The sequence below is a fragment of the Typopeltis vanoorti genome, chromosome 26 (assembly GCF_054136105.1).
Source record: "Typopeltis vanoorti isolate ZY-2024b chromosome 26, IOZ_Tvanoo_1.0, whole genome shotgun sequence".
Lineage (NCBI taxonomy): Eukaryota > Metazoa > Arthropoda > Arachnida > Uropygi > Thelyphonidae > Typopeltis > Typopeltis vanoorti.
Window position 1 is genome coordinate 852,733 of NC_143574.1, and position 26,207 is coordinate 878,939.

Genomic DNA, 26,207 nt, shown 5'->3' on the forward strand with positions numbered 1-26,207 from the left:
ACTCTAGGATCTCAGTTCTGCTCCAGAATTTAAGTTCCAGCTGGCTAGCACATGTTAATATCCTTATAAAAATTTATTTTTGAGGATATTCCACCATTAAGTTTTAGCCTCAGCATTGTTGTTGTTTTTTTTTTTTTTTATTTTTGCTTTCCCACTAGAAAAATATAAATCAAGGCAGTGGTGGAACAAAACAGTTGATATTCAGAGAATACAATGGAAAACTGCTAAAGAGAATTTAGCATAGGATTACAGAGTGTAGAAAAAATGCAGTCAAGTAGCAACAAGGAAGATGCTTTAGTCAGGGGCCGTTGTAACCCACTGAGTAACTAAGACATTGCCTAAGAACATCATGTTTGTAGAGTGACAAAAAAATAGACAAAATTGTATCTCGGCCATAAAAATACCACTTTTTGGTTTTAATTTTACACATTTTTCATGAATTTAGTGGCAGCAAAATAGTGCTTGCCTAGGGACAGCATATACCCTAATTACAGTCTTATTTTTTGCATATATAACCTTGATCAGACCACATTTCACTTTAAAAAAATTGGTACTAAAGAATAACAGCTATTAGGAAAAGCAGTAGAAAAGTAAACTGCCATAAAACAAAGGTAAGGCAAAGGGAGGTAAAACTATCAGCCTGATTGACCGAGTTGATAATATCTCTGCTGTCCATTGTACAGGCTGTGGGTTGGAATCCAGCTATGGCACGGAGGTTTGTGAAACCTCCATGCTATAGGTCGTAAGACTCTTACCAACTCTAGGTGGTAAGACCACATTCCACACTGAAGATCTGAAGTGACTCTTTGAAGAAGATTGGTTCTCTAGAACGATGTTTCCAGAGTCACTTCAGATTTTAACCCTTATCCTACTCTCAGTATAAATATGCCTATCATGGATGAAATTGATATAAAAATAAAAAATTAAATAAAAATTGGTTGTAGACAGAATGATGCAGGAGGGTGAGATTGAAACACCATATGTATTAATCAAAGAACAAATGGATTTTTTACTTGAAGTGTGCTGAGCGGACTGAATCGTTGACGCTATGTAGTACTTTGATATTAATAAATTTATAATTTCTTCTACCTTTTACGGTATCGAGTTATTCTTGGACTTTGCAACCACAAGGTGGTTAGCCGTATGCCTCCCAGTGTGTCCTATGTCTATAGATGAATGTGTGTTCACGGGGCCGGTTTGCCTGTTCTGGGGAATGAAAAATCCGACTTTCCAGACGGGAAAAACCCCTACCTCGGGGTGAGACTGGCTAGCTCACCTTTCATCGAAAGAGACTAGATAAAAGTTCCTCACTCACTGATGGGAATCAAAACCAGGTCTTTCAACCAAAGGGCTTTGTCTATAAGGACTGAGCTATGGAGGCTCTTTAAATAAATTTACAAAAGTATGAAATACATGGGGATATATAAAGCAGCTTACTTATTCTTCATGGAGACTGAATAATAATAGTCTTTTAGAGCATTTCTAATTTTGGAATATACTCGCTTAATTATAATAACTAGAATTAGTTATTATAATTAAGCGAGTGCCTTGGTTTTTTTTTTTTAATTATTTTCTAGTAACTTAAATTTAACCTTTTTTTAACATGGTTGTGTTCAGTTCAGATGAATGTTTAAAACATTTGCATTCTGTTCATCAGGACATTTGAAATCTTCTTCAATGAAACCATTCCCAGTGCCTTGAAGATAGTTACAGATAGCATAGCTGTGAAGAAAAACGTTGTAGAAGATCATGCCTCTTTGGAAACAGTATTATATGTAACAGTAAGTTTTATAAGATCAGTTCAAATATCTCTAAAATTATCAGAATAAATTATTAGTATTACTCAGAACTTCCAAGGAGTCATTAAATTCATTGTGGGAGATTTACTTTAAAAAACATCTGCTTATCACTCCTTAAACTCATTGACATTCTGCACTCTCGGTACCCTCTTAGACATTGGTGCACCCAGGGAGGGGGCCAAGGGCTATTTCATAGCTGAATATAGAAACTACAAGAGTTTCGTGTCAAATATATAGAAACTAAAAGTTTCAGCGGATGCTAGCATTAGTACACTTATGGGCAACTCGTAGTAAAGGTGGAGTAAGCTCCAGACCACTTTCTTTGGTATTCCATAAATGTAAAGCACATCTCCTAGAGGTCATGTATGACAAAAATAAGCCTTTGACTCTCTATTTCAGTAATTACATGATGGTTTATTTATTTTCAGCTACAATCTAGAAATTATTGAACAAAGAATAAAAAAACAACTAAAACATACTATGCTGACATCAGAGGTCGCGGTATCTCTCAGATACAATTTACTGTCAAATATCACAAACCTTTACATTACATGCGTTAAACCAAACTGACAGCAAAAAAAAGTGTGGAATATCACTTGCAACATATGAATGCACAGCTACTCATGATCTCCAAGCTATACACTGAATTGTGTAAGAATATTTATATTAAACATTTTGCGTGTATCTGTCAGATCGCATGTGAGCACCCGAGTGTTAAGAATATGCAAGATTGTCTTCTTTGAGCACCTTCTGACAACTTTTGCATTTGGTCTAGAGATCTGAATCATTCTGCTTCCATTACTGATTGCCTTTTCATAGGTAATTTTGTCCCATCCTCTTATTCTCTATATTCGCCTGGCATTGCCAACCTGGTTGGCTCAGTGGATAGCATACCCACTCTTCTACCAGCAGACTACAGGTTCAAATTCTGCTAGTGTCACAGATGTTTGTGAATGTCTTTGGAAAAATGGCCCATGTTTGGTCTCTAGAGCAATTAAATAAATAAATATAAAAAATCCATCCATGGTACTATGGGTTTATTAGCATTTCATCCATAAGAGCACATAAAAAAATTTTTTTTTAATTTTCTCAGCTCTTCATAGTCTTTCAGATCAGGATTTTAATCTGTGTAAGGTTGATGCTATGCAAGCCAAGGCCTGACTTTGAATGGTAGTAGTTCTTAATATAGCATCTGTGTTCTTTTGAATGGGCAAGTGCTGTCATTCTACTTTTACCAACGTAGGGAAACTGCACAGCCCTTTGATTTTCTGCTTCCATTACTGATTGCCTTGTCATAGGTAATTTTGCCCCAGCCTCTTTGGTTACATTCACCTGGCATTGCCAACCTGGTTGGCTCAGTGGATAGCATACCCACTCTCCTACCACAAACTATAGGTTCAAATCCTGCTAATGTCCACTCCAGGAAAAGAGAAGTGGTCCTTTGTCTTAGATGTTTATGCATCATTCCAATATTATGTATGCAAATCTTTGCTAGTTTTTCACCATTGTCCTGCAGATAAGATAAACTAACGATATCAACGAGCTCTGGCATTTGTGAGAATAGGGTTCTAATTGTAGTTATTTCTTTAATATCTGATTAAGAAATTTTTCCTTTTTTTTAAACCATTTTACTCAAAAGTATCAGTTAGCAAAGCTGATTCTTTTTACAGTGCTTCAGTGGAAAATGAGATTTCTTTGGCTCTCTTAGTATCTTAAAGTACCGTGTGTTGTTATGAACAGTTATTTGTTATGCATATATCTTTTACTTTTGGATCTTCTGTAAACTTTGAATATCATAGGATTTTCTTTTTATGAATAAGGTATCTAGGAACGATAATGTTTTAGAATGTTTGAACTAGAGAGTGAATGTAATATGGCAGTGAAAACTGTCACTCTCTGCACACTCTCAGCATACGAGAGTGTGCTGAGAAGTTGTGATAATCACCAGGAAGGAACTGAGCTAGAACCACATAACTTACACATTATTCTACATATTTCCCATGAAGTGTTATGCACCTGTTATAATGCTGCTGCATCATTTGCAATCTGTCTGCTGAGGAAAAAAGTCTTTCCCTTGTTGCACAAACCAGTCATTTTTGTTCTAGGTGTTTATCAGAACTTTTCATTCCCCCCTTCCTCCCCCAGTACAGAATGCTGTGATAGTACTAGATAATTAAGATTTCATTAATGACTTTCTTTCAAATTAATCTCTTATTTGTCAGGCCTCCAGTATTTTAAGATATATTTCAGTCTTCTAAGCACTACAAACTATGTCACAATACCCCAAAGGAAGGCTATCCAGTGACCATTCCACTTTAGATCAGCTCTGCTCATGTATTCTTGAACACTAATTATGTTATTATTATTATTAAGAGAGATCTCCTAGCTTCCATAGCTTAGTCAGTATGAACGAAGCCCCTTTGGTCGGAAAGACCTGGGTTCGATTCCCATCTAAGATGTGAGGATGGGCAAAAGACCTCTGTCTGGTCTCAGAGTTTCTAAAGGTCTCTTTCAACTAAAGGTGAGTTAGCCAGTTGGTCAACCTCATATGGAGGTTGGATGGTTTTTTTTCACTCAGAAACTCAGATTTTTTGTCCCCCAGAACAATCAAACCAGCCCTGTGAACACAAGTATCTAGAGACATAACACCTTCTGGTGTTATGTCTCTAGTTAGCCCTATGCCTCCCTACACCGGGAGGCATAGGGCCAACCACCTTATCCTTGAGACAGTCGCTTAAGACACGAGAGAGAGAGAGAGATCTCCAGGGAGTTAGTGGGTCATCAAGAGAGGTCCACGTGTCACCCACACCAGCTGCCATACCTTTTCTTGAATTTAACCACACTACCTACACTAACAACCTTTAAAGGCAAACCATTCCAATCACACAGGACTCTATAAGAATAAAATCTAGCACTTACATCTTTCTTCACTGTAATTATTCTTAACTTCCATGAATGCCCTTCTTGTCCTTTCCTTACCCTCCATAAAATGAAAAATTTCATCTACTGGTATCCTGTGTGACCCTTTCAGAAGTTTGTAAACCTCAATCATATCATCCCTCTTTCTCCTGTTTGTTTGTGTCTGCAGTCTACAAATTCTCAATCTGTCTTTATAATCAGTATTCCACAATCCTGCTATCATTTTCAATATTCTTCTTTGCACTCTCTCCACTGTATTAGAATCATCATGGAAACTAGGAGATCAGATCTGCACACAATAGTCCAAGTGAAGTCGTATCATGACCTTATCTAGAGGCAAAATGACATCCTTATCTTTACATGTGAAAGTGCATTTTGGCATTACAATTATCCTCTGGGTTGTATTTACAACCTTTGCTATGTGACCCTTGAACTTCAGCTTCCAATCTAAAATCTCCAATATCCATAGCCTGATCAGTTTCTTTTGGAATAATCCCACCAATATAATATGATATTGTATATCATATTACACCAAAGTGCATGACTTTACATTTACAAACCTTTAACTGACAGCCATTTTCACATGCCTATGATTCCAACTTATTGAAATCATTTTGCAAGTACTGCATATCATCAGCAAATAGATGTATGTCACCTGTCAAATCCTTCTCAGTGTCATTATTGTGAAGATTGAATAACAGTGGACTGAGAACTGATCCCTGTGGATCAGCACTTGTTCCATCTTGCAGACATACATCCTCCCATATATTATTTTTTTTTATATATCTGTCAGTCAGCATCCTTTTATCCATGCTTATATTTTATAATCCAGTTTCATATTTTCCAATATATGTAACAGTCTTCCCCGCCATATCCTATCAAAAGCTGTATCAAAGTCTGAAAGTATCATTGTACATCCATTCCCCTTGTCTAACTTAATGATAACATTATAAAATGAGAGCAAATTGCTCAAACATGACCCTCCCTTAGTAAACCTATGCTGTTTATTGCAAGGTATAAATTCTCCTGTCAATCCATGCTGTTTATTCCATACTATAAATTGTCTGTCAACCCTTTTCTGTATATGAGCTTTTACTAACTTTTCTAAAATCTTCATCACCATTCCAAATATACTGATAGGTTGATAATTTGACACATCAAGCTTTTCATCACCCGTGTGCAATAGAATTTTCATAAATTCTTTCAGCTCCTGTGAATCATTCTTGCTCTGTGACTCAGATTATATAGTGTGGTCAAAGGAACACTCAGTTCAGCTGAATGCTATTTTAGCATCTATATTGATATTACATTGGCCTGTATTGCCAAATTCTTATTCAGTTTTATATAACAACTCTGGTACCTAGTCCTTATACACCTGGGTTTCTTCATACAGTGAAGAGGTAGCAGTGAGTTCAATGTTGCATCCACCAGGTTAGTAGCTTTTAGCAAAATGGGCACTCATTAGCTGAATAGTCTCTTTTGCGTCTGTCACATGCATACCATCTACATTCAGCAGATTTTTTCATCCTCCTTTCTTTTACTTACAACATAACAATAAAATTCTTTTGGATTGTCTTTAACTTGCAGAGCTCATTTCTTTCCATACTCAAGGGTCTTTTTTGGGTCCATTGCTGTTTGTAGGTAATTGATATTTGGAGAGGTCTGAATGGTGATATGCAGTTGTTTGCAAATGATGCAAAGTTGGGGAGAGCTATCAGGAGTAGAGTGGATGCTGTAGCTTTCAAGAACTTGAATACACTGGATGAATGGGTAAATGAGTGGGGCTATCAATTCAATGTTTCAAAGTGTAAAGTTTTGAAATTTGGGAAGCAGTGATGGGATGTAAAGTACACAATCAGCGGAAATATTTTGGAAGAGGTAGAGGAGATGAGGGATCTGGGAGTGATTGTAGACAAGGACCTAAAATTTTGGGGACATGTTACTAAAATTGTGAAGACAGCACAGTAGATAATGGGAATGATGCAGAGGACATTGACTTATAGAAGTAAAGATGTTATGGTTCCTTTGTATAAGGCTTTGATCAGGCCACATATGGATTACTGTGCACAGATCTGGTCACCTGGTTTTCAAAAAGATGAAAATACGTTGGAAAAAGTTCAGAGGCAATTGACTAAGGTGGTTTCTGGTCTCTGGAATGTAGTGTATGAAGACAGATTGACAAAATGCAATTTGCAGAAATTGGTGAATAGGAGGGGGAGATATGATTGAGACATATAAGCTGTTAAGAGGTTATTACCAGATTAATGTTGGGGAGGTTTTGCACAGAATGGGTGAGGATAGCAGGAGAACAAGAGGTCATCCCTGGAAGCTGTATAAGGAGGGTGTGAGCAAGGGAGTGAGGAGCAGATTTTTTGCATGGAGAGTAGTGAGTGATTGGAATGCATTGCCCGAGAGTGTGGTGAGTGCAGAAACAGTGAATATATTTAAGGCATGGTATGATAAACTCTGTGTATAACAGTGGACCTCCCACGATCAGTCTTTGACTCCATAGAGGATTTTTTAATAATAATAATTCTCTCTTGCCTTCATTTATCTGTTTTATTTTCAACTTAATTTTATGTATAAATTAAAACCAGTATAAACTCAGTCTTGAATACTGCTAGTTTAGGATTTTAACTAATTTCTCTCTTGTTTCATATAAATTTATTCAGCTGGCCTTCTACAATACTGTCTTTGCTTATTATCATTAGCACCAGACCTCCATGGAGTCTAAAGACTCATTGCAAGAGTCAAACACTGTTACACACAAAATCCATCAAACCACTTTAAACTCATTCAATGTATCTGAATTCACCACAGTGTCAGGCAAAGAATTCCACTAACAACCACTCTCCATGCAACAAACCTACTCCTTATAGGTGCCCTTCCTTGATGAGTCCTTGGACTCCCTGGAGGTGTCACGTAATAATGATAATAATTATACGACTTCCAGGTATGTCCCCTTGTTCTAAACCCTTCCCCCCATTCTACAAAAAATTCTTTCACATTAACCTGGTAACAACTCTTTACCAGTTTAAATGTTTTCAATCATATCCCATCTCTTCCTCCTATTCACAAGGCTTTTCAAACTGCATTCCCTCAATTTGTCTTCATATTCCACATCCCAAAGACCAGTTACAACCTTAGCCAGTCTTCTCTAGATCCTTTCTGACATATCCTCATCATCATAAAAACCAGAGGACCAAATCTATGCACAATAATCCATATAAAGCCTGATCGAGACCTTATACAATGGAACCAGAACCTCTTTATTTCTACAAGTTAAGTCCTCCACATCATTGCTATAATCTGATGTGATGTCTTCACAACTTGTGCAATGTGACCTCTGAACTTCAAATCCTTGTCCACTACCACTCCAAGGTCTCTTATCTCCTCAACTTCCTCCAAAATTTCCCTGCCAAGTGTATACTTTTCATCCCGTTGTTTCCAACCAAATTACAGAATCTTACACTTGGCAACATTGAATTGATAGTTCCATACTGTTGCCCACTCATACAATCTATTCAAGTCCTCCAATAAGGTCACGACATCTGCTTGATTCCTCATCATTCTCTCGCCAGTTTTGCATTATTTGCAAACAGTTGTATATCACCAGTTAAACCTATCCCAATATCATTAATATATAAATTAAATGACAATGGTCCCAAAAATGTCCCATGTTGCACATCACTAGTGACTTTCCTCTTTCAAGATAGTGTCCCCCATACACCACTTGCTGATACCTATCCGATAGCCATTTATCTATCCAACTCACTAGTCTATCATCCAGTCCCATTGGCTTCAGTTTAGTGACCAACTTGTGATATGGCAATCTATCAAAAGTCTTGGCAAAATCTAAGTATATCACCACATATACATCTCCGTTGTCCATTACCATTACAGTAGTACATAAGCAAGTTTGTAAAACATGACCTCCCTTTAACAAACTCATGCTGATAAGCACAAAGAATATCACTATTTTTAACCCACTTTTGTATCCCATCTCCCACCAACCTCTCTAATATCTTAATTACAATTCCAAATATATAGATTGGCCTATAATTTTTTGCCTTTGCATTATCACCACCTTTGTGAATTGGAATAATTTTGCCTTCCTTCCTTCCACTCCTTTGGGACATGTGCCATTGCAAGACTTGTGAAAAAGTTAGGACAAGGCTGATGCTAATTCCCTGGAACATTCCTCAAGACACATGATGATATATATCATTGAGTCCTATTGCCTTATTGACATCCAGCTTACTTAACTCCTCATATATCTCTTGTTCGCTCACCTTGAGTCTTCTCTCCTTTCATTCTCTACACTTGGGCTTCCGATTTCACACTGAGGATGAAACATCTTGATGAACTGCTCACTGAACACCTCGACTATTATTGTTTTCATATTTAATTTGCTATATTCACTAAACAATTATGCCCACATAGCTGAATTTTACTTGGTCTTAGCTTTCCATACACAACAGTTGTAACTTGTGTTGTGGAAGGAATATTGTGATGCACACTGTTTCTTCCATATCACCTTTTTCTTACAAATCTCTTGTTTGATAAGATTATGCATCCATTTCATTCCTACCTTATTTATATATTAGGAAGTTCCTTCCTAATATCTTTAATATTAATCTGTTCACTACAAGTACTATTCAAAACTTGTAGTATATTTATTTAAGAGTATAATAGGTTTGATGTGCTGTGTGTGTGTGTGTGTGTGTGTGTGTGTGTGTGTGTGTGTGTGTGTGTGTGTGTGTGTGTGTGTGTGTGTGTGTGTGTGTGTGTGTGATAGTAATAATAATAGCACACAATGTCATTAGGAGTATATGCCAGAAAAATCAGAAATAAACACAAGGAATTCTTAGTATTGGCAAATGCAAGTCCAAAAATTGGCATTCATGAGACCTGGTTTACAGAAAAGATATCTTTACAGGAAGAGAATGCAGTGGGTACAGTGTATTCAGGAAGACAGGCAGAATAAGAAGTGAGGGAGGGAGAGTACTACAAATGATTGCAGATGATGAATCCAACCGGAGTAGAAGAGAATGCTGGTGAAAATATGAGTAATACAGGCAATAGGTTTGAGGCTGCTTAGTATGAAGTAGAGGTTTATAGCACAACATGTTAAGTGCTGCTGTAGATCACGGCTATCTAAAGAGGACCATGAACTGCAGAGGAAGAATAACATTATAGATACAACAAGAGCTATCATTGCGGGTGATTTCAGCTATGGGGAATGATGGAATCTATTGGAATGATGAGAAACTGAGAAAACTTCCTTGAGCACCACATTATGGAGAAGACTTGCAATACAAGAATATTAGATTTGGTAATGGCATCTTAGAATCTACCTGTAAATGAGATAATTCTTATGCCTCTAACTGGTGAAAGTGATCATGCAGTTTTTAACTTAGTTTTTAACTTAGCAAATTATGTGGGAGTTTTGTTTGAAAAAAAAAAAGGAATATATGCAAAACTATAAAGGTGATTATAAACTGGGAAAGCAGCTTGAAAGATCTGTCTTATGAATTAGAAATTAGCAATGCATAGGAAGTGGTCATGGTGTGTCTGAAGGAAGTTATAACTGACCTTATCCCCAGAGTAGGGAAAAGAAATTGCGGGTTTGTTAAATGGATTAAAAAAACCTGAAGACAAAGAGCTGCATAAAAATAAGATGTCATGGAACTAATATCAGGAGAAATGTGATGGCCAGTCTCAGGAAATGTATAAAGAATAGGCTAGGAGAGTGGAACTATGACGAGGTGAGCATTTCTGGTCAAATTTATCTATTCCAGCTGCCATTCCACATTTCAGATTTCTGACACTTCTGTCTACCTTCAATACAGAAATGTACTCATGACCACATTCCTCCTAAATATTTTCTTCTCTTCTGTCACTGCTTATCTTATTTAATAATTTTTAAGATGACTTACACAGATTTCCTTGCCTCGGTTTCTTGAGAATAAGGAAGTATGAGAAAGGATTCAAAGACAAGTAACTAAGATGGCAGGACTTTGGATTCTTCTTATGAGGATAAATTGAAACTTTGTGGAATTGCAAAATACTATCATATCTCTCCTTAAATTTATTCAGTGACAAAACCTTCACAACTTCTTCTGGCAATTCATTCCACTTATTCACACTCCAAGCAAAAAATCTTGTCATCACACTCTTGCTGATCACTCTTACACAATTTTCAGGGATGTTCAGGGATGATATCTGAAAATTTCAGATATCTACACAGTACTCCTTTCATCGTAATCATCTCCTTCATTATGCACATTCATATCATTCTCTCTCTCTCTCTTATGCATAAATTATCACCATTCCTCCCATCATGATCTAGTGTCCCTGACTTTCTGTGGGTCCCATACCAGTAAATGATTTCTCCAGATTCCTGATACTAGATGCATTCAAGTGCAGGCTGTCCCTCTTATATAAATCCCTTCTTCACTGAAGCTCACTCCATACATCTAAAAACTTGCAATTCTTCTACACAACCTGCATATTGGATCATTTGCCATCATAACCCTTCTTCTTAATTCACTACTATCATATCTTGGTAAAAGAGTAACAGTTTTTACTCTCTATCCCACTCACTCTTCTTTTTCTAGAAATCTTTTCATATTGTCTCACATATCCTCTGTATTTATCACTAGTTAAATCATTTTTACCTACAGAACTACTCTCTTTTACTTTAAAAAAAAAATTGAAAAACAAATATTTGTTTTTCAATTGCATTTGTTATAGTTTTGATTTTCAATCCTGGAAATAGATTTTTGAAATAATAATATAGTCATAAATGGTATGTTTTATAAATAAATCACCATATCATATTAGATCCTTCCTTTTTATATTCTACTTTACTTCATCGTCATCATTACATTATCACGAACCATGGGCACACTGCCCGATGCCTCCTTCACTATCTTCTTCCAACTTTCTTTGTCCAGTGCACAGTGTCTTAAATTCTGTAACCTCATTCCACACCATTTCTTTATGTCATTTTATCCATTCTCTCTATGTATGTAATAAGTTTAGTTTAATCCTTTATCCAAGTATGAGCAAACAAAGTTTGCGCCTGAAAGCATCTTCAGGACTGGGATAAGGTAGTGCAACACCAGGAAACTCATTGCAAAGGTGGAGAAAGCTCTCATCACTCCTATCTCAGTATCTCCCATAATGCAAAGCACATCTCCTTGAGGATATGCGTAATGCTATGCATTAAGGCAAGGGCCACTACCCATACCGGTTTCGACCTTTATTGAGGTCTCGTCAGTGGGAGCCAGACCCAGTAATGGATATACAAAGGCAGAAGCAATGAGAGGTCATCATAACCTATAGGAGTTGCCAAAGGGTGTGCAACCTTGCACTACCTTACCCCAGTCCTGAAGATACTTTCAGGCACAAACTTTGTTTGCTCACACTTGGATAAAGGATTAAACTAAACTTATTATAGTCTAACCAAGTGAAAAATAAACTCTCTCTATGTATGTGTTTACACCATCCATAATACCTAACATGAATGTCTTTATCTTCCGGTCCTCACTCATTCTGCAGATATGCCCAAATAATTGCAGCTTCTGTTGTATAATTTTCTGCATTAAATTCTCCTTGGTTGTATCTTCTGATAGAGCAATTCATTTATGATTTTCTACACCCATCCTATTCTTAGAATCTTCCAGTAACAAGTAATTTCTTTCAAATGCCAAAATTCTTTTTCTTGATTCCTTATTTATCACCCACATTTCAGATCCATACAGCACACTGCTAAAGATTCATGTTTCTATTACTCTTAATTTCATTTGCAGGCTGATCACTTTACTTTTCCACATGTTATCCATGGTCTTCAGATTTGTTCTTCCCTTTCCAATCCTGATCTTTATTTCTTTTTTACAGTCCAAGTCATATGTCAGTTTACTTCCTAAATATGTGCATTGTTCTACATTTTCTATATCACTTCCAACCACTTGTATCTTTTGTTTCATGTTCTTCTCACCAAATACCAGTCTTTGATTTTTCAAAGTTCATTACAAGTTCAAATCTCTTCCCTTCCTCATTTAACAGTTTCAGTGTTTTTTGTAGTTGTCTTTTGTTTCTTCAGCAATAACAATGTCAATATCGCAATTGTTAATTCTCATCCTGTGTACTGATATTCCTTTTGCATCTTCCTTCATTTTGTCCATTGCTTTTTCTAAATATGTGATGAAGATGCTTGGTGATATTGGTTCCCTCTGTCTAGTACTGCTGCTTGTTCTAAACCATTTTCCCAAATCCTCACCTATTCTGATGTCATCACATTCTTATAAACATATTTTAATATGGCTATTAGTTTTCTGTCAATTCCATGGAATTCTAGCCATGCTAATGTCAATTTCTGGTCGATGCTGTCAAAATGCTTTCTGAAAATCAACAAAGCAAGTATATATGTTTTTGTTTTTTCTCCTAGCTTTCTCTGCTATTAACTGCATTCTATCTTTCCTAAATCCTGCTTGCTCGTCTGCAAGGCATGCTTCCAATTGTGTTCTTAATCTTTCTGTCAATATCATCATCACCACCTTACCAAGGTGACTTGTCAAAGCAATTGTTCTATAATTTTTACATTCTAGCTTATTTCCTTTCTTGTATGATGTCACTAATATCAATTTCACCCACTCCTCTGGCATTTTCCCTTCCTTCCATATTACATAATTGGTGAATTTCTGTAACCATACTTTATTACCGGGAATCTTGTTACTTTGAGCCATCCTATTGCTTTTTTCTGCCTCTCCTCTTAAAATGTCCATATCATACTCATTACCTGGTGGTGATATCTGCTTTAATTCTTCAGTCAGTTTCCCCAACTCCATCTAAATCTAGTTTTTCTTCATATAGCTCACTACAGTATCTTGTCCACTGCTGTGCAATTTTATCTTTATTCATCAATACTTTGCCTTTTTCATCTTTAACTGTGGTCTGTTTTGGTTGCCACCTTCTCTTAATGGTTCTAATCATTTTGTACATCTCTCTAGTTTTGTGCTCTCCATAGTGCTGTTCTATATTATTACATTAAGCTTCTAACCATTTCATCTTATCCATTCTGACTGCTTTTTTCACCTCATTACACTTTCTTCTATATTGCCCTCTATTTGTTCTGATGTATCCCTTCTTACCTCAACATTCTCTTCTCCTGTACTAACTTCAGTGTTTCCTCTAATCCACTGCTTCTTGATCTTCTCTCCTTCTGCATCTTCTATCGCCTTCATTACTCCTTTCACTCTTAGATTCAAATTTTTTTCTTTGTCCACACTTTCTGGTTCTCCTCTAACACTGTTCTGTACATTCTTCCTTATTTCTGCTTCACTTATTTTTGCTGTATCTCTTCGTTTCTGATGACGGGATTTAGTTTTTCTTTTTAATTTCAACTTGATGTTTGCAATCACTAAGCTATGATCCAAATATATATCCACTCTTTGAAAAGTTTGACACTGCTGTACTTCTGATGTTACTATCTTCTTTTAATCATAATCATACTGATCATGTTCTTGGTTTTCCCCATCATTTGATTGCCATGTCCATTTTTTACACTGCTTTTGCAGGAATCTTTGTTTACGGATCATCATCTTGTGGTCCACAGCAAATTCTAACATCTTTTCACTTAGTTTGTTTCTTTCTCCAAAACCATATTTTCCCATGATGCTTTCCCAGCCATCATTTTCTATTCCAACTTTGGCATTCCAGATCTCCTTCAATAATTAGTATATCTTTTTTGGAAGTGTTTCTATTGTCTCTGTCAGATCTTTGTAAAATAAATCAATATTCTCATCTGTGCTGTGAGTGCATATATCTGGGCTATTGATATGTTTAATGGTTTTGCTTGAAATCTTGCTACCATTATTGCTACTAATCTTGCTCATGAGGGATATTAGAATGTGAATGTGTGATTGATGATTGATGTTACAGATTGAATTACGATTAGTGAGTGATAAAGTGAGTAGTTTTCAATCGAATGAGGTAGTGTTGTTTGTCGCAAAATTTACGCGCCTCCATAGCTCAATTGAAAGAACGACAGTACATTGTGCCCTTCGATTGGAATAGGCCTAAGTTCGATTCTCGTCACGACGGGAGGAATCTTTATCTGGACGATTTTCAATTGAAGGTGAGTTAGCTGATCTCCTACGGAGGTAGCAGGGTTTTTTTCTCCCGGAAACTCTGGTTTTTCATCCCGCATACAAAAAAATCCGTCCTTCAGAACACATGCAATTTACAGACAAAAAATACTAGTTGTGGTGGTGGTGGGCGGTAGATGGCGTTGATGGAGATGATTCGTAGTAGAGGTTCAATGTAGTGGTTGAGACAGTTGTAGGTGTCCTCCCGCGATGAGTCTTTGGACTCCTTGGAGGTGTCAGGAATAATAATAATAATTATTTGTTCATAGACTGGTTTGTAGCCTAACAGTGCCTCTCTAGCTTTTGTTAAGAAAGATGCCAACTCCTGCTTCTTGCTTGGTGTCATGCCCTGACCATATGATTTCACATCCATTTATCTCTTCCTGACGATGTCCATCCCCTCTCCTCCAGTCCTAGTATATCCTATCACTATCCCTTCATTTCCTCATGAAGTAATTCTAGTTTTCCTGACATCCAAAGTGTCCATACATTCCATGTCCCTACATGGAATGTATGTATGGGCATTCTCTCAGTTTCTGTTTCCTTTTGGTATCCCGCTTTTTGATTCAATCCAGATTGCTCGATTGGTATTGTGGACCTTGTTCATCCAGGCAATGTCCAAGCTGCATGCCATCTTGGACATTGATCATGTAGGCATCAGATAACAATCGTGTTTTTTCTTTACAGTAAGAGCATCAACACTCATCTAACTGACCCTTATCCTTTATCCATGCTTATGAATGGTATGAGACCCCTAAGGATTCCATCTTTCCTGTAATTCTTTAAATGCTTTTTGACTTTTGATAATTTCTGCATCATCTGTCTAATAGTTTGTTAGACAGATGATGCAGATGATTTAGTCTTGAGATTTTGAAAGTTAATTCATTTTCAGTGTCCTTATTTTATCACTCTTGGTATGTTGGGTAAGTCTTCATGTTCTTCACTTCAGCATTCAGGTTAGTATTTATTTATGTTGTTGCTCCATTTTTGTTGTGCATTTTGGTTGCCATTTTATACTGCTACTTTAATATTGCAATGTCTCAATAGATATATTAAGAAATATACCAAATACAATAAAAACACAAAAAGCAGTAGTAATATAATATAAAACAGTAATTATTCTAAGAAAAAAGAAAACAGATAAGTCACCTATTAAGTCATTAAGGATAAATCATTAAACAAACTGACCTTCTAGAAAATAAGGGGATAAACCTCCTTTGTTGTTTTATAGCCAGTAAGCGAAACTAAAGATCGATAACTACGATCTATATAAGTTTCATGCCGAAAAACTATCGGCGAAGGCAATTCGAAGTAAAGGTGGAGCAAGCTCCCTCACTATTCTTGATATTTTCTCATAATGTAAAACACAGCTCCTAGGAGATGTATTACTGTTTTACATTATAAGGAGAGGTCACTACTCAGACCAGTTTCAACCTTTTTTGAGGTCTCATCAGTGAGTAGGTAGACCTGGAAGATATCAAAGCTTAGTGAAAAGAACTAATATCTTCCATGTCTACCTACTCACTGATGAGACCTCAAAAAAGGTTGAAACCGGTCTGGGTAGTGACCTCTCCTTATAATGTAAAACAGTAATACATCTCCTAGGAGCTGTGTTTTACATTATGAGAAAATATCAAGAATAGTGAGGGTGCTTGCTCCACCTTTACTTCGAATTGCCTTCGCCGATAGTTTTTCGGCATGAAACTTATATAGATCGTAGTTATCGATCTTTAGTTTCGCTTACTGGCTATAAAACAACAAAGGAGGTTTATCCCCTTATTTTCTATATTAAGGTGCCAGAAAACTAGCCTTTTGGCTTTATATCTTTACTAAAACTGACCTTCTTTTTGATTTTGACTTATCTTTTTCCTCTAATAATATTTCATATATTACTGGAGGAAAAAGTGAAAGTGGTTAAAAATGAGAATCATATATTAGTAATTGGGCAAAATCTAAAAACAAAAAAAAACATTCATAGATTCATCTGAGAAAGAATGTGATGATGTCATCTGGCCAGTAAGCTCCATGAATATAATTCACAGGCCTAGAGATTTTCCAGACTTAGCAGTTAAGTGTTTAAGTAATACATAAATGATTCTTTACTAATAATAAATAAATATTTCAAGCTTTAAATAATTTATTTATTTTAATTAATGCTTTCCAGTATACAGTTGTATAATTTTTCCATGTCCATTTTTATTTCTTAATTTTTTGTAAAATCTTTAGCTATTAGCTTTCAGCTTTGAAACATTTTGCACAGCTTATTTATTTCATACATCACATATCTAATTTACTCATAGTACTACATTTCAACTCTTGCTGTAGGCTTCCACTCACTTATAATAATCATCAAAATTTTTTTTTGCAGATTGTCATCGTTTTTTATGTAGCTATATTTACCTTTCTAATGGGAACCAGCTTGCAAAGATATGTACAGCAGTACTACAGAGAGAGAAATGCAGAAGAAATTCAGAAACGAACCCTGGTGGCATATTTTGATAGAATGGCCAAGAAATGTCAAGTATCCTCAAGGAATTTTAAACGTTTTAGTCCAGACCATGCTGGGATATCATCTGTTATCTAAAACTCAAAACATTGCACTAATTTTGTCATTTCTTAAGCTTGCATCAGTGTAACCATATTCCAACTAAATTTTGAGCTGCTATATTGAAAGACAGTTTTAAAACATTTCATACACAAATATATTGAAATTTCTGCTCAAATATAAAACCTGTAATTTTTTTGTGTAAGAACCTGTGTAAGCATATCAGAAATTATAGTACTAAGATACAAAAATATTCTTTTTGATATTCAGGCATTGACATTTTTTTAAAATTCACTGAACTGAGAATTTTTTATTCTTTTACACTATTTCATTATTCTGTTGTATGAAAGTATTTATTTCAAAATCATACCTCTTCAAACATCAAATAATAAAATAAATATATTACAATGTGTAACAATAAAGTCATATATCATTCCTTTCATAAGTGTTCACAAACAGTTTTGTTGTGTGTTTTATATGTTTTATGAGTCTTTATATTAAGGTTATCACAAAAGAATATACAGGGTGATTCTAAATTATTGTCGGAGTTTCTGCGGCCTGTAATTTTCAAACTGGAAACAACAAAATAAAACTGATTACATAATATGAAAGTGTAACCCAAAAAGTTATTACATAGAGAATCAATACTGCAGCATACTAAACAATTGCAACATGCACACCTTTTGCAGCACGTAAGATTCCAAGTCCAAGCGATAATCAATTTCCCTTCAAATGTTCTCCATCATTTGTGGTATAATTGTTTCTGTCACAGCAATTCTGGTGTTAAGTTCATTGAGAGAGGTCACAGGGGTCCAGACCCCTGTGACCATATCTCTCACAGGAAAGAAATCAGGTGGTGTAATATTGGGTGAGCATGGAGGCCATGGAATCGGTCCACCACACCCAACCCAGTGCCCAGAAAATGCACGTCAAGAAATTCTTGAACAATAAGAACCCAATGTTGTGGTGCTCCAGCTTGCTGGAACACCACATTTGGCTGATTATCTTCCAACTGGGGATATCAGATATGGTGGTAGCATGCCTAGTTAGTTCATTCCTGTTACTATTTTTTCTGCAAAGAAATAAATGTCCGCACATGACAAAGCACACAGACTTCTCCTTTGGACTATCCCTTTCAGATATTGAAATGGCATGAGGGTTTTCTGATCCCCATTTTTCAGCTATGACTATTTATCCCCCTTGATATGCAAAGTGTTGGTTTAATCCTAAATATCCATCTCTGAAGGTAATTTTCATCAGCTTCAACTTTTGACAAAATGTTTTAGACAAATTGGAGACGGCAGGGTTTGTCATACAGCTATAAAGCCTGCACAATCTGCAATTTGTAGGTACAGATTTGAAGGCTGTTATGAACAACCCTCCAAACAGTTGTTTGTGGTATAATACTTAACTGCAAAGAAGCTCATCTAGTTGATTTATGTGGGCTTCGATGAAATGCTTCCTGGATTCGATCAACACCTTCCTGCAAAGTGCTCAGTCTTCCCACTCCTTTTTGGTGCTGAACACTACCAGTCTCTTGAAATCACTTTAACCAGTGTCGGATAGCATTATCTGAAGGTGAATGTTTTTCATACTGAGTTCTGTAACAACGTTGCACTCTGATAACAAACTTTATTTTGAAACACTAAAGTATGCACATTGAACAGTTGGCATTTTGAAGTATGATGTCATATTGTCTCCCAGACATCAATGTGGCGAGTACAGCATTGCCAAATAAAACTCTTTGAGTTACACTTTCATATTCTGTAAGCAATTGTATTTTGTTTTTTCCAGTTTGAAATTTATAGGCCACGGAAACCTCGACAATAATTTAGAATCACCATGTATATATGGCATATTGTTGTCATAAGCAAATTAAATTATATTCGCTTATATATGTGAATTAAATTTGTTTCTTCAAGTAATATATATATATATAAGAGGAGGGAAAAAGTGATAATACCTTCCTGTGGTTTTGATGTGATCACTTAATCTATTTACCTTGGGTGCCAACAAAAGTTCTTATTTACTGTTTATAATGATTTAGACATGCAAAGTAAATACTATATAAGATATTGTATTCACTCTGCTCACCACTGCACTCTATTCTTCTCCCCTATATACCCAAATTACAATTGGCATGACAATTTTAGAAACACATATCAAATTGGCACCTTATCCCCCTCTTAAAGATGCTCTTTTCTTTTGGCACATTCAGGTAAGGTATTACTTTACATCTGCAGATTGGTCTACTTTGGACAGTTGAAGAGAATAGTTACTATCCACCTAAATACAATTATTTACATGTTTGGACTTTTAGACCTTCTTTGGATACTTCATACAGAATTTGAGAGAAAAATTCTAGTAACCTGCAAATAAACAGATACGAATTAGAGACAGGTTTTCTGAACTTATCTCAGCATTCCTCCAACTTCAATAAGTACTGTATTTATTATTATTATTATGATTTGACACCTCCAGGGAGTCCAAAGACTCATCGAGGGAGAGTGTGCCAACAGCATCGAACGATTGGTCCCCTTCCAACTACTAACCGCGCTCAAACTTACTTAACTGAGCCATTAGTAGCAGAGGCTCTTAACAATCGACCAACCTTTGCCGTTATCAAGTTACCCGAGATTTGAAAACTTATTTATTGAACTCAGGTAGTCATTGAGTGTCAGGTAGGTGTCAAACTATTAAATACATGGTTTTTGAGTTACTGTTTCTAGATATTAATCATGGCACTCTACTACATAGCCATTTGAAATCTAGCAAAGCATCAGTAAGTTGAATTTCTTTCTCTGGAATTTTTTTTCTACTGGTGTCACCTGTTTTGCTAATTCTCTCCCATTCTTAAGTAACCATACTACCTTAGATTAGCTCTGTTCACACATTTTTTAATCCCATCAATGTCAAGTTGACAGTAGCTTGATATCTTCATTTTTCCTATGATTCTGCCATTTAATGTCATCTATTCACAACCTCATCCCCATTTTTTTCTTAGAACTCTCAAAACTCTAATCTCTGGTGTTTATAAACTAACTCAATCCATAAATTAAAACTGGTTTAAGCACAGGCTTGTATACTGTTGTTGGGTAAGTGGTTGATTCAGTCAACCAATATTTGAAATCTGACAAATAACAGATTAATTTGATAAAAAATTGTTGATAAGAAACTAATAATAATGTAAACTTACACACATACTATGATAAAACTATGATCCTGTACACCTTTTTGAGAATACATAGCACGGAGTTGATGACAATCGTGATTACATACATCTCACTCTGTTTTGATTTTATCACTTCATGACATAAATAATGTTCCCTTCCCCATCATTTTAAATAAACATACAACTATATTAATAAAACTTGTAATTAAAGATATGCATTATGATAAACTACAAATGATTACACAATAACTAAAGCTACTTTAGTAAACAAATGCCTATATCAGAGACAAGCACCACTTTTTGATTTGAACCATAGGGATTCAAAACCTATAGCATATCAATGTTTCTCTCTCTGTATGTGTGTGTGTGCGAGAGAGAGAGAGAAGGAGCCTGTGGGTGTGTTTCTGGAGAAGACAGGGTGACAGAGGCTAATCCACATAACAGAGAGAGAGAAAGAGATGGAAGGAAAGAAGAGGTGGAGGAAGAGAAGATACTTCAACAAGTTGGTAGCTAGATGGATGCTGGCCATACAGTATTGTAAAAAAAAAATGGGGGAAGGATGGTAGCTGGTTCAGCAGAACATTGTCCATTGAAATACCTATAGAAGAGATAGTAAAGCAGATTCAGACTTTCCATGAGAAATTTTTTTATTATTATTATTATTACACCAGATCATAGAGGTCAAATTCATGTGTTTTATATAGCACCTTTTCTGGGTTGTTATAAAGTTCACATTTGGAAATATTCATACAATTTAGTAAATGCATTGGCGATGCTTATTAATGTTACAGATTTTGCAGATGGGGAAGACTTTTATGCCATTGCTAAACTATGATCGGTTTTGTGTGGCCAGTCTTGAGGCGAGAGATCATGGTAGTGGCACAGCGATTAAACTTGGAGTTGATGGTAGCTCCTGGTTTTTCTGCTGAATACCAGTGGTGAGTCATGTCCTGGAGAATTTTTTTTTTAATGTTTTCTTTTTGAGTGGTTTTAAAAAGATCGAAATCTGTGGTATCACTTGATGTTGCAGCCATTTTTGCTACTTCATCTGCAGGTTCATTTCCCTTTAATCCCACATGGGATGGGATCCATTGGAAAATTATTTCAAAAGCCTTATGTATTTTTTTTTTTGAGTATTTTTTGTGATTGGAATAAATTTATGAGAGAGGGAGCGTCAATTAATGGAATTGATCTCTTTCTGTAATATCAAATCAAACATTTTTAGGGAGGTTTCAGGTCCACTACACCAAATGTGTAAGCAGTGTTCCAAGTTTGGATAGATTTGGGATGTATACAGTTTTGACAGTTATACAAGCAAGAAGATGTCTTAAGTTAAAAATCATGCCACTTTTTTTTAGGGCTGATAATGATTACTGCCTTATTTCAAATTCCCTGTATATGTTTCTGTCCTCAAGAAAATGTCACTATTCTTATTTTGATTGCTATTTAGAAGTTTTTTGCTGTTCACCCTGATTCCCCAGTGAAAACAATGCCCACCTGACGTGACATCATGTCGTACCATCATTTTCCTTGATTTAATCAATACAGAATGCAATTTGGTTGGTTAAGCTCCAAATTGCTAGCCATCCTTATTCATTTAGTATCCAATTCAGTACATATTAAAGAGTCCATAGGTGAGGATTGAACATTAGGTCAGAATTCTGGTCAGTTCTCCATATTTCCTTAAAAGGCTAAGTAAAGTTCTCTTCCCCATTATCTAGCTTTGATACTTAACCTACTCTTATGTTTGCTTCTGCCTGTATTCCATCTTATTCATACTAAGGATGTCCTTGATACTTGACAAAAATTTTGAAATAAATTGCCACCTGAGTTATCTGTCATATCTTTTTTTATAAAAGATGAGTCTCCTACATGAATCTACATACTTTGTTAGTCTGAAAATGTTTAACTATCATTTTGTAATTCAAATACTTTAAAATAACATTAAACTGATAGCCATTTTTGTTTGTCCAAATTTCCGGCCTATTCAAATCATTTTGTAAGTGTTGGATATCAGTAGCATCCGTGATTGTCCTACCTATCTTCGCATCATTGGCACAATTGCGTATCTTGTTAGACCCTTCCTAATGTATTAATATCATTAATTACTAACAAAATTGAATAGGACATGTAAACCGAATTGCCAACACCCAATACCCTAAACAATTAATAAAATATATAAATAAACCAGTTAGAAAGAGAAAGCTGGGTAGACCTTGAAAGAGGATATTAGATAAATAGATGAATAATGAGAGACTAGAACAGACCAATAATGGTCTATATCTGTAATTAGCATTTTGATGATGATAACAATATTAAATATAATAATTCATGTAATGATAATTCAAAAATTAGATTGTGATTCATAATCCTCTTATTTTTAAAATTGCATAATGTTGTTTTAACCACTAGTGTAGTAAATCTGTTCAAGATGAGCAACATACCATGTTCAAAATCAGATTTATGCTTTTTTCAGTTCTATAGAAAATTTATCCATAAATTAATTTGAAAATAAAGTAAAATGCATCAACTCTCTAAAATAACATCTCCGTTTTATGTAAAAATTGCACGATGTTTGAGTTACTTTTATTTGTTATGACTGGCATATTGCAATATAATTTTCCAGAATATGACCATCTATCTGAAGGTGTTCTTAATTTATTTATTTCGTATCCAAACACAAGTGGTACAACATGATTTACAACAAATTAGGATACATTACAATGAGATCAGCTTAGATTTGGTAGGTGAATTATACAGGGAACAATAATTAAATATGAAGAAAGGAAACTATATATAACTTATGTACAATAAACATGGTCAGATGTTCCTCCAGTATCTTGCACAATCAACTGCTCTTTCTGTGCAGGATATAAGGTCCTTGTTTGCACAAGGCGATTGAAGAAAGGGGCAAGAAAGAAGGTGTTCCATGGACTGGATTGTCCCACACTCACAATTGTGTGGGCCAGTGAGGTAGCCCCATTTGATGAGGTTTTGTTTGCAGCGTCCTGTCGTCCGGAGTCTGTTGAGGCTTTTCCAAGTATTCCAGTCCAAGTGGGCCCCACATGGAATATGTTTGGCTGTTGGAATACCAGTATTATTTTCAGGATATAGTACAAACCGTTGTTGAAGTCTTGTCTCTGGGAGGTTTTTAAGTGGTTCAACAGTTGTCAGGAAGCTATGTTGGGATCTTAGTCTTTGGGGTACTGCGGTCTGGCCGAACAGTGGGTGGCATTCATTTGTCTGCTTCTTTCATCAGCTGAGAATGTAGATCTTCGAATTGAAGAGGGTGCAATACCAACCAAAGTATACAGGTCTTTTAGTGGTGTTGGTTTCAGGCAGGTGCTCTTAATAAAATGACCACAGAGTATAAATTCAGATTATAATTTTTATTTCCTACCTAAAAGTAAGAAAGAATGTACTGTTCATATGGTTACGATATGAAAATAAATATTACTCTATCCTGTTGAATTCTAAATTTTAATTATTATGAAATTAAAATTATATTTTGGATCAACTGGTAAGAATATTAAAATTTCATTTTTGTTCTGAGCAGATTAGAAAACTTGATAGTGCTGCCATCTATGAGTGGAATAGAATAAAATTAACCTAATTATTAATTACCAGCGCAAATAAATGAAATGTCAAATGAACATATAATTTGAGGAAAATAATTTTTCCTCCAGTTATTTTGGAGGAAATGGGGGGGATAATATGGCGAAATTTCAAAACAGGCATATGTGAATAGTAAACTGTCATCAAATTTAACGTGGGACACAAGTGATGTAAGCCAGTCGTGACACTACAATATTTTGTTAAGCATCTGTGTCCATCACTTATTTTTCTACATTTTACGCAACAATTGAATGGTTCTGCTTCACCGTTTAAAAAACAACAGAATCACATTGTTTACTTTTCTTAAAATAAATGGTTAAATGTTATAAATGAATGATTTAAAATGTCCAATATACTCGTATATATGCAACTTAGTTGCACTGATATTCGAGTCGGATAAGTATTAGAACAATTCTCGTGTGTAACTAAGTTTATGTTTTCAATGTTTGCAAAGAAAATTTCAAGTCCGATATTTTTCTTTACAATACACAATTATTATTTTAAAATTAATTTAATAACTGTAACCAGCCATAAACGCTTTTTTCTTTCTTTTTTAATTGACGAATCGTCTCCATCAGCGCCATCTACCGCCCACCACCACAACTGGTATTCTATGTCTGTAAATTGCGTGTGTTCTGAAGAGCCGATTTGTCTGTATGCGGGATGAAAAACCGGAGTTTCCGGGAGAAAAAAACCCTGCTACCTCCGTATGAGATCAGCTAACTCACCTTCGATTGAAAAGCGTCCAGATAAAGATTCCTCCCGTCGCGACGAGAATCGAACTTAGGCCTATTCCAATCGAAGGGCGCATTAAATTAGATTTTCAGAATGTGCGATTGCCCAATAATTGACAGTAATAATAATTTTCCAGTAATTAAGTTCTAAAAGTAATACGTAATATTTATTTACAAGGATTTTTATTAAATGTTTCAGTATTCCACAAATTAAAAACTCTTACTATAGAATTCTGGCCAGTTTTCCAATTCATTAACTTCCGGTTGGTTTCAAAGAACCGGAAGAACTACGTTGATTGACGTCAATTACTGACATCAATGTCGGTTATAGTGCGACCACTCGCGTAATCATGCTTCACAAAGTGCTGATGTTGCAGCCAGGAAATTGATTTTAAGACGAGTCTTCTGGGCATTAATTGTGAAATATCCTACACAAGTAGCGCATTTCCTTGTCTATTACTATATTTCTTAAGCTAGAAACTCTCATAGCTAACTGAACTGAGAACATTGTTATTACTAAAATGCTAATGTGGATTCCAGTATTCCATATAAATTCTTTACAACACGTACTTTGAATGATAGCAAACAAACCGTATAAGATTAAAGGAATTAACTCACACACACACACATATATATATATAATGTTTTTTTTTCTTTTTTTATCGTGAACACGAAACAAAAAATTAGCTAATTAATGATACGAATACCTTACTAGAAAATATATTTATCGACATAAAATTTTCGCTTATGACACAAGTTGTCTATGAAACTGGACATAAATATTGTGTTATTATTTTGAATAACAAGAAAATATTTTCTCGCTTGTTGATTTAATATATATATTAAATCAACTATTCTTGCTACTCCTTCTCGATACTAAAACGTAGTTTTGGAATGTTTCTTCTGCACCAAGATGGTGTTTCAGGCCATAACAAAATTTATAAGGAAGCTCTTGATCATTGAAAAGAACGCATGCGCTTTGACGATTATATTTTGCAGATACGATATTTATAATTTATATGAGAATCAACTGATTATTTAAAACAGCATTTTAAACCATTCATAGCGAAAAGAAAAATATTACGTAAAACAGACACGAGAACCAAATACTACAGGTTAGTCAACGTAAATTATCTAGAATAAGAAAACCTGTCCGAACTCTCCTTTCTTCTCGTGTAAGATTTTTTTTCGGAAGCTGAGTTTGGCAGCCTCAGGCTGCGGTGGAAAATTTCATTTATTTATTTATTTTATATTTTTAAACAAAATAGC

The 26,207-nt window shown here is 35.4% G+C and overlaps 1 protein-coding gene across 2 annotated transcripts in view; it reads left to right on the forward strand.

Annotated features, from left to right (window-relative positions):
• LOC150092263 (uncharacterized) overlaps positions 1 to 17,966 on the forward strand; it is a 30,508-nt gene extending 12,542 nt beyond the window's left edge. For both annotated transcript variants that reach the window (XM_090415138.1, XM_090415139.1), the window contains exons 2-3: positions 1,658 to 1,781; positions 17,241 to 17,966. In XM_090415138.1, the coding sequence (XP_090271264.1) occupies positions 1,658 to 1,781; positions 17,241 to 17,456 (340 nt within the window). In that variant the 3' untranslated portion in view covers positions 17,457 to 17,966. The remainder of the gene's footprint in view (positions 1 to 1,657; positions 1,782 to 17,240) is intronic.
• The last annotated feature ends 8,241 nt before the right edge of the window (positions 17,967 to 26,207 follow it).